At 42.2% G+C, this 10,140-nt stretch overlaps 1 protein-coding gene across 3 annotated transcripts in view; it reads right to left on the minus strand.

Annotated features, from left to right (window-relative positions):
* quob (quattro b) overlaps positions 1-10,140 on the minus strand; it is a 35,963-nt gene that overhangs the window by 10,950 nt on the left and 14,873 nt on the right. The window contains exons 2-12 of one of the 3 annotated variants that reach the window (XM_016672502.1): positions 9,905-10,102; positions 7,952-9,431; positions 6,244-6,417; positions 5,755-5,878; positions 4,122-4,215; positions 3,735-3,821; positions 3,501-3,617; positions 1,781-1,888; positions 1,563-1,711; positions 692-830; positions 376-498 (exon numbers count right to left, since the gene is read on the minus strand). In XM_016672502.1, coding sequence (XP_016527988.1) covers positions 376-498; positions 692-830; positions 1,563-1,711; positions 1,781-1,888; positions 3,501-3,617; positions 3,735-3,821; positions 4,122-4,215; positions 5,755-5,878; positions 6,244-6,417; positions 7,952-9,431; positions 9,905-10,102 — 2,793 coding nt within the window. Of the gene's footprint in view, positions 1-375; positions 499-691; positions 831-1,562; positions 1,712-1,780; positions 1,889-3,500; positions 3,618-3,734; positions 3,822-4,121; positions 4,216-5,754; positions 5,879-6,243; positions 6,421-7,951; positions 9,432-9,904; positions 10,103-10,140 lie in introns of all 3 variants that reach the window. The other 2 variants (XM_016672501.1, XM_007554199.2) reach the window with 2 other exon arrangements.

The raw sequence follows: 10,140 nt of genomic DNA on the forward strand, positions 1-10,140 counted from the left end.
AGAAAACCACTGCACATGTCCTGGAGCGCTGCGCGGAGTGAAAGGTGGGGAGGGGCGGGGGAGGGGGAAGAAACACATAGTTGCTTGGATGTTAATTGGTGCATTTTGCATCCACTGAAAACAAAGATGTTAAATAAACTGGACAGTATGCTGTACGTTTGGTGGTATTTTCACAGTTGCGGTCTCGACTGGTCTTGAAATAAAATGCCAAGCGCTCAGAGCCCGAGACCGAGACAAGACCGAGACCAAATGCGGTCGAGTCCGAGACGAGACCGAGACCATCAAAAAGTGGTCTTAAGACCGGTCTTAAGACCAAGACCAACTTCGAGTACCACAACACTGCTGGACAGCATTCTTCTTGGTGTGTTAGTGTACCTTGGATTTAGTGAGAAACAGATTAAAGTCTTCCATGGCCTTTTCCTTGCCCACCAGTGTGTCATCGGTTGAGTAAGACTTCTTCAGAATCTGCTCCCCCTCGGTACTGAACCACAACCCCTCCTGGAAGAAGTAAAGCAGGAGTTAAGAGAAGCTGCCTTGCAACCTGACTGCTAAAACATATGGTGTATGAAAGAAACAGTTCTGTACGAGCTTCGTGCCTGGAAATTTCCACTAATGTGTTGTGGTCGAATGTGAACTTTAGTGGATTTTTAGAAGCACAATTCCAAAGAAAGAAAGGAAAAACCGGAGTTACCGAGATGATTTTGGCCTCCGTGTCTCTGTGCCTGAGCAGGTTCTCCAGGTGTTGCAGCGACTCATTTGATTTCATCACCAACATGTGGAGCTTCTCCTCCACTTGGTTGTAAAGACTCGTCGCCAGCTCCAAAGCATCTCTGAACAGAAATTGAAAACACAAAAGAAACAAAAGAAACCTGAACATGAAGTTGATAAAAAAATGCCCAGAACATTGTAAAAAGTAGGATTCTTTACACAGTGTCTGAGCTAAATTAATGAAGTACTTGATGTTAGTTTTTTTTTTTTTTTTGGCTTCCTGTCTGTTCATTAGTAAAAGTGACTTTTTGGGGCTTAAAAAGATGTTTTAGTGAACACAAAAATATGTTTTCTTTGTTTTTTTTCTTTTTTGTAGTTTTCTTTTTAATTGTACTGCATGAAATGAATATATCTTTTAAGCTTCAGGCAGGAACAAAACTGCAAAGCTTTAATACCAGTACAATAATTCCCTTTAACGTGGTGTAAAGTAGTATGCTCAGTATGGAAATATACCCATAGGGATGAAAGCACACAGTCAGCATTTCTACACCCACTATTTCCTCAGAACTCTGTGAGTGCGTAGAAATGGGCCTTGACATATAGCAGCTTCTCCTTTGTTCGTCTTTGCCCAAGTTGAGCAATTTAAACGTCAACTCTCGAATCAATCATTGAACGAAAAAGCGTGACTACGATTTTGGTCAGATGTAGGAAATTTTACGAACAAGACAGCATGTACACAAGCTCGAATAGTGTAACTGAGAAAAGTCTGTAGCTATGTCGTTTGAGCTTCCTTTATTGCAGCGTGTAGATTTTGACAACCTGCCAAACAAGAAGTCAAAAGTTCACTCTCGTACCTATAGTCCTCAGACTGCAGAAATCTGAATTCGTCTTTCTTCATCCTCGCCAGTAACGTTCCTCCTTCCTTTTGGAGAGTCACCAGTCTGTCATCTTCCAGAACCTCCTTCATCAGAACCCTTTGCTCCTGAATGCTCTCTTGAACCTCCTGCAGTAACCACAAAGCGGGCAGTCAAAACGTGAGACCGGATGGAAAAACTGACAGCGCCTGTTACACCTGTCCGACCTCGGCAGAGTCCATTTGTTTCCTTCTGTCCACTCTCTTGATGGCCCTTTGCAACAAGCTGTTGGCCCCTCGCAGGTTTGCCATGAAAGGTACGTGCTTCTGAAACGAATTAAATAAAAGGCAGAAACATGACGTGTAACTATAAAGATGCCACTCAAAGACCAATCGTATAAGATCCAATAATAAACAAGTTCTGTTTATCACCCAAAGCTTGCGGCATGTCAGGGAGGAGGTCTCAAACACGCTGTCTAGGTACAGACTGAACACTTTTAACGAGCAGCAGACGACCACACAGAGAACCTCTCTTTGTGTCAAGAACTGGAACAGGAACTAAAGATTTTCATCGTGATTGTGAAGCAAACAATTCTGCAACAACTTTGTGATTCTATCACGTCTATTTGTACCGAAATCTCCGTACAGCGAAGATGAGAAATAATTCTTTGTTACCTTGTTGAATCTGAGGCCCCAACCCTGTGTAATACCCAAAGTGACTGGTGGGTGTCAATGCAAAGTCGCAGGTTTCTCTTGTGTACAACGAAACCACAGAAATGTGATCCACAAGTGATGTCAAAGAAAGTTGGAGGCAGAAGAAAATGTGCACTCGTATGTGAAATTTGCAACCACAGAAAATATTCACACAAATATCTTCTGAAGCTACATCAAAAACTTCACTCAGTCATCTGACATAATATTTATGAGTTTGTTTTTCTCTAGGCTTTATTACTAATTGGATGCCATTAATAAAAAAAAAATGCTTCATGTCTTTACACAGATCTTCATGCAAACTACCAGCTGTCGAATATTTAACACCAGATCGTTATCTAGTCTCTACATCTCATGCTGCGTCAAACAACTTTCAGGCTGGGTGCTGTCGATCTGAAACTGCCAGAGTAAGACTTTATAAATTCCCTTCTGTTTAGATTTGTAATCTCATGCAAAGCGGGAAGCTGGAGCATTCTTTGGTTCAAGTGAAGTAAAATAAATTGTCCAGATCAAAAATGCGAGCAGAACCTCTGCAAACATGCGAGCACGTAGACGTTTGTGCTGCCGCAAATGTTTATACGGCGCAAGCTTTGTTTATGCAGAGTGGTGATGTTGTATATGCTGTACATTTGATCACATCTAATGATGAGAAGCGCCTCACAAAAATATTCACACCGACTGAACCTTGCAGAATAAGTCACATGACAACCAAAAATGAGGCAACGTGTTCCCACTATAAATAAACCTGCTCCAAGTTCTCAGAGACATGAAAATTTGCTTAAAAAAAAAAAACAGAATCAGGAGGACCAAAGAACAACCCAGACTGCTCAGGGATGAAACTGTGGTAAAGTTTAAAATGGGATTCGAAACACGCTCCGAGATACAATAAAATGGTTTTGATCAAGGCCTGTGGCCCAGTCAAAGTCCAGACCTAAATTAAAAAAAAAAAAAAAAAAAACTTTCAACTTAATTGAAGTGAGCTTGTGTTATTTTGCAAAGGCGAACAGGCTGACGTTTTAGTTCCTTGATCTAAAAACATCAGAAAGTGAAAGGACATGTCGCATCCTCTTTTCTGTTACTCTGGTGGCTTTTTAATGTTAGATTAATAGCAAATAATGGTTTCTAAAAATGATTTGGCCTTTGTTTTAGTGTGATCAAAAATTTCTCCAGATGAACTGAGGTTAACCAGTCCTGATGAGTTTCGAAGGGAAACTTTGAAATGTAATACCTGATGGAACTGCATCCAGTCCTTGTGATTGTAGGCAAACGTCCCTCCCAGGTCAGAGGTCAGCTGGGGAGCTTCCACTGTTTTGCTTAAGGCTCTCGTCGAAGTGACAACATCCATCTGTTAAATAATTTAAAAAAAAACCCACAAAGACTTTGAGAAAGTATGATTCATCTTTTATCTAACTAAAACTTTGAAAGAAACTGATGGGAAGTGAAAGTTGCTGTGACCTCTGACCTGCAGACCCGGCTGCTTCTCCGGCCGGGGACTGCTGTCCTTATCGATCACCATGACGATGCTGTGAACAGCGTGGAGAGCTTGCTCCTGTTACGGCAGGCGAAAAGTCAAACACAAAACATATAGGGAGAATATGATTTGCATTCACAGAGCATTTCTGTATTGCTTAAGATATTTAGACATGATATAATCTTTACATTAAACCACAGTACATGCAAAGTTTATAGCTTTACAGCACATTTAAACCGGGAGTAAACACCCTTCACCCTCAAATCCTGCATCTACGTAGAAAATCATTCAGGGGCTTTGGTAAAAAATGCCTTCCCAGAACTATGAATCTTATCAGACGGCTACGTGAGCGTGTGCATGCAGTTTTCATGTTTTAACCTGCGCCATCAGTAGAGCCTTGTAGAGGTGAAGCGGAGGCGGCTTCTTCCTGCCATTAATCACCAGAGTCATTCCCAGCTCTCGGACATCCTTTCTATGAAAACATTGCATCAAGTTAAAGCACACCAGAGCTTGACACAGTATCCATTTTTGTGAATTCTCACTGCAGGCTTGAGCTACTCTAAATTTTTGCATTCCTTTTCTTACTTCCATCTGACAAGAACCTGCTTACAAACAACTATAGGATCTCTCAGTCCCATTCTAGGGATTATTATTATTATTATTATTGTTATTATTGCTATTGGGTTGGAAGTCCCTGCGAAAACTTACTTCCTGTTACCTGTTGTGGGCCTGATGATGTCACACCTATTTTTGTGCTCATTTGTGTGCATTAGTTTAATGATGGCATGTGATTTTTCTGCGTCGAATCTGAATTTTTTCTGCTCTCACCATGCTATGTGACCTATTCTACTGTGGTCAATCAGATATCCAGGTCTCTAGGTGTTGGAGAGAGAGAGAGAGAAAGACGTGTACTGCTTTATGACAATTAAATCAAATTACATTTCATGTAAGTTGTATCCACTCAGAATGAATTGACAGGCCAAATTATCAATGTGCCAGATGAAAATCATGTAAGCATGCTGATGTTAGCCTAGCGCTACAGCAGTGTTTCCCAATCCTGGTCCTCAGGACTCATTATCCTGCATCGTTTAGGTCAGTAGTGCCCAAAACAGTCGGTCCTGGAGGGCCGGCATCCTGCATGTTTCAGTTCTCTCCCTGGTTTAACACACCTGGATCAAATGATGGCTCATCAGAAGACCAAAGAAGAACACTGACATGCTGAAAAGGTTGTTGCTACCACCAGGGAGAGAACTAAAACATGCCGGATGCCGGCCCTCAAAGACCAACTTTGGGCACCACTGGTCTAGGTGTTCATCTGTTGCCACAGACCTGACTAAAAAAGAATGGGTCGCTAACAAGTTTCTGTAGGATTTGATAGCATGCTGAGGAGGTGTCACAAACCACTTATAAGGGCTTCTTTTTGAGCAGGCAAACTATTGTGTGTGAGCTTACATGAGACAAGGCTGCTAATTCTGGCAAGACACTACATACCAGACTGCTGGCAGCTGGTCTGGCTGCAGCAGACTGCTGTGGTATGTCTCTTTGCTGCAGACACTGGACGGTCAAAATAGCAAGAGAAAGAGCTTTTGAATCTTAAAAGTCAACAATAAATCCAGTGTTAACAAGTGATGCTGTTAAAGTTCTTTATGAAAGACAGTTGTGTGGAAACACCGGAAATGTTGGTCATTGCTAGATGCTCTCATGGGTTGGATATGGATGACTAAACTTAAAAAAATATACTGCAGAGAAAAGGTTATAAACCAACAACAGGACACTGTGTGGCTGGAATGTAATGCCTCTCTTTTGTAAAAAAAAAAAAAAAAAAATGCTGGAAATATTTCTAAATGATGTTCTGCAGCCCTCTTGTGGCTAAATGTGTCACTGCATGCTGGTGCAAGCCAGTTTTCATTCCTCCCAGCTGAAAAACAGAGGGCTTGAAACCATCTTCCAGTAAGTCGCACACCGCTTAGGAGATAATTATTAAGGACAGCATGTGACTTGTCTGGTGTACCTTGGTATGGAGTGTAAGTACAGCAGCAATTCACAAATGCTTTCTGCTGACACAAGAGGGGACATCCACTCCTTCCTGTCACCATGGACCTCGACCACCGCCCTGCCATTCCTGTCCCTGCTACCTGCAAATATAGAATGAGAAAAATTATATATATATATATATATATATATATATATATATATATATATATATATATATATATATATATATATATATATATATATACACACACACATACACGCACACACACACCCACACACACACACACACAGCTTGGGCTTCTCAGTTTTTACAAAGAAAATTCTAGTGAATAAGATAAGAAAATCAACTTGGATTGTTGTCTATTTAATCATTTCATCTACAGTGTTCAAGATGTCTGGGTACATTTAAAGAGAACTTGTCTATCTTGTCCGATCACAAAAAAATGTACTTTGTTTTGGAAATAAATCTTTCCATTTTTTGGAGAGACTTATCAGCACAAATTACCTGGTAAACAAATAATGCCCAGTTCCAGCAGACTCCTGATCTTCCTCCAGCAGGATTGTTCTGTTTGTGAGCCCTGCTGGCAGCCAGAACCTGTTGCAGAAGGTTGTTTTTCCACCTTTATGCTGAAAAGTTTGGAACCCAATCCATTTATGCTGGATGTGCTTGAATCTGAATCTGCTGAAAACACACAAAAAAAACTCTTGGTTTTCAAAAGCAGGCAGTAATTTTGCAAAACAGGGAAGCAAGGCAGAGTTAAGTGATGAAGCTGTATGCTTGGCATGCTTCTTCCCAATCACATGGCTGTCTCCAAAAGGTACTTGGATTTTCCATGTGTGCAACTGCACATTTCAAAGATTGTGTGAATAGATTTTGGCTTTTGCGGTTCTTTCTTTGTGGTCTTTGGGATGTTGTTGAACATCTTGACTAATTTCCATCCATCTGAGGTTTGGGATAGATGACTGAAGATTGGACAAAGTTGTTTGTCCCAGCAGAACAGTGATTCCAAATACACACCAAAACAAGAAAACTCCTGCTAGCATAAGTTTTCTTGAATGGTCCTTACCCTCAACCAATTAAAAATGTACACTGTATACATTATGCTTAACAGAAGGAAAGTGGACTCTACCATCCTAGCTGCAACTAAGTCAAGGACACTCAGGTAAGTGTTATGGAGTTAGAGTTATGTGAATACTTAATGTATATTTCAGGGTGTATGTATCATGTGTCATCCGTGGGAATTAGAGGACAGATACTTAAACTTCCTATTTCTAAGTTTCATTAAAGTGGGAAGCTTTATTTCTTAACTGAGCATGGGAAAGAATGGTTCAAATGAATATTTAAATAACCTAAATTTACACTAGATCTATGCAAATGTTGAGTGATCCTAAATTTGTACATATTCTTTCCACCAATCCTTCCATATCAACAAGTATTTTTATTTGAGTTTAAACAAAACAAATTCAGCACAGATTCACGACTTTATATAGACATTCTGTAAAAAAAAAAAAATTACAAAGTCTTCTCCTGGCAGCAAAGTGAGACAGACTTCCTAATTGCCCTCCTCTCAACAAGGCCCCATCTACAGTCCCCACTATTTTAATAGTCCATGACAACCATGTCTCCAGCCAAGATCTCAGCTCGTCCCTCCGAGGGCATTCTTAGACACGAAAACAAGGGAGGAGAGCAGAGAAACTTCCTCCTCGCATGTCATTCTGTCTCCCTAAATTAGACAAATGCCCTGTTTTTTTTTTCTTCCACCCACTGGGTTCAGAGCCTCTTTTACTGGGGTGCAGGTTGCTATTTCCGTTCCCTCCCCTGATAAGAGGAATGACGTGAATGTGACCGTCCAGCCAATGATCTCAGACAGAACAGGGGAGATTCCCCGGAGGATGATTGTGCTGAAGTCTGATCTTTGACTTTTGAACCCTTTTTCTGAAGAGTCTTTATGAAGCGTAACCCTCAGAGGAGCCACATTCCCTCAAACACAACAAGGTCACGGTAGAGTTTCTTGCACTCGTTTTTTTTTTTTTTTTGCTTGAAAGTTCGGAGATTCTTTGAGCATTGAGAAACACTTCATTATGAATGACTGCCTGGGTATAATGTTAACAATGTGTTGACCGTGTGTGTGTGTGTGTGTGGGGGCCACTTTCTAAAATGAAATCTGCAGTGAATTAGCCAACAGAGACGATGAAACGTTGTCTCTGCTTACCTTTTTTCAAGCCCTTCAGTCTTTCCACGTTTGAAGCCTCCTGATCTTCTGCTGTGCTATTTTCAAGCCGCATTATGCTGGTTACTGTTTCAGGGCAAACATCACTGTGGCTCCTGTTGTTGATTTTGTACAGGATAGGACTCCCTGTGGAGGTGTCCGACAAAGCAGACATAGATCTCACTTTAACTTTGTGTTTTGCCGATGGTTTTGCAACCTCCCCTTTCTGGCGTGTCTTCAAACCTCCGTCGGATGTCGCCAAGGACACAACCGATCCTGGATGCTTAAAAAAAGCCTGTCCCAACTGGTGAGAAATTAGTTTACCGTCACTGGGGCTCAGTCCAGAGAAGGGATTTAAAATCACAGCTGACTCCTTCATCGCGTTTTCTGATTCACAGCTCAAAGGACGGTGACATCCCGCGCTTTCACAGGACTCACTGTCCGTCGCAGGTTCTTGGCAGTGGTTGGATAACTTACACAGGTGGTCTTTCTGACCTTCAAAAGCCCCTCCGGGTCTTACATCATCATCCTCAAACAGTCCAACCTCGTCCAAGGCACCTAGGAGGTCCACGCCTCCCCTTTCAAAAGGCACCGGGTTTTTTAGCGCTGCTACATAAGAGTCTCTGTATCTATATTTCATATCCAGGTCAATAAGATCCTGATCCAGCTGTCTTTGGCCGCATGGCACACAGGGCTCCTCTGCATACTGCAGGGTCTGTCCGCTATTTCCAAGTGGGACGGGTGGCGGCTGTCTCACAGGTTTGGGCAGAACTAAAATAGGTTGAGTTTGTTTATCCACAAATTCGTTCCCTTTCGCAATGTCCACCAAGTCAACATAATCCCCCTCCATTTCTTGATAGGTCAGACTCTCCCAGGTGTTAGGAGAAACCCAGCCCACAGGTTTGTTCATCGGTTTGGACCCTGATCTGGGCGGTCGCCTTTCCATTTTGATGAGCTTTGAGGATGCGTGCGACAGTCTGAGAGACGCTGACATCCTGTCTTCTTGTGGCAACCTCACTGCCTCCACTGGAAGGGTCGATGAATTGAAGTGGGAGGAAGCCGAGGCCTTCGTGGTCTGAGGCGCTGCCTCACCACAGGCGGGGACAGCCTTAGGCTTGTCTAAAAACTCTGGAATTGAAATTTCAGACCACGGCAACTTGATCACACCTTGATCTGTGCAAAGTAAACAGCGGGACAGAGGAGTCCCGTGGCGTCCTTCATTGATGTCCTGCAGCCACTCCTCGGTGAAGAGGCAGGGGTAGGAAGTCTCAGGGATCGGCGTCTCCTCGACCTCTCGACATCCCTCCTCCAGGAGGCTCTTGAGGACAATCCGGGCCGCTTGGTCACCAAAGGGCTCCACCTGAAGATAGAAGTCTCCAGGACGTAACAGCAAAGGGTTCACAGACGCTAACTGGATGACGGTTTTGTCGTGCAGACAAAGAGGCCAGCCCTCACAGCGGAAAACTACGTCAGAGTATCCGGCCTGAAAAAAAAAAAATATATTGTTATTACAGAGTGACAAGGATTATTATATTTACTCTCTGATATTTTTGTTGCTTATACGGATTAAGAGCTGCAATTTTCATTCAGTTATGCTGTTTATGGCAACAAGTAGAATTATCAGGGCTATGGCTGTAATAGCAGGCGCTGAAAACAGTAAAGAATCTCAGCGTCAGAAGTGCTTAATTTAATTTTATTAAGTCATGACATTGAACTGTTTGCTGTTACGTTTCGCAAGCATGCAGTCTGTTGTCCACACAATAGAAAATATTAACTAAGACCTATAAAAATACTCTGGATTGAAAAATATCAGTAACCAAGCTATTAAGTCTCAACCATTTCTGTTAAAACATTTGACAGTCACGGTAAGTTATTAACTTATTCTTTTCCCTCTGTAACACAGTTGGGAATCTATACTGACAATGTACAGCATCTTTTCTATGAATTCACACTCACACATGCAGCCTGCTGGACAGACTCCAGCAGGTGTTTGGAGGGAATGAGGAAGTCCAGCAGGCACTGCAGAGCATCGCCGTGGTAACGTTCATCGATGGTACGAAATAGCTGACAGAGGACGATGGGTGCTGTGACCTCAAAAGGTGGGAAGAGTGCCGACAAGGCACTCTGGATGGACAGGTCCAAGGATTCTGGATTTTGGAAGAAATTCAAAGTTAAAAATTGTTGTTTTCATA

The sequence above is a fragment of the Poecilia formosa genome, unplaced genomic scaffold (genome assembly GCF_000485575.1).
Source record: "Poecilia formosa unplaced genomic scaffold, Poecilia_formosa-5.1.2 Scaffold62, whole genome shotgun sequence".
NCBI classification, from domain to species: Eukaryota; Metazoa; Chordata; class Actinopteri; order Cyprinodontiformes; family Poeciliidae; genus Poecilia; species Poecilia formosa.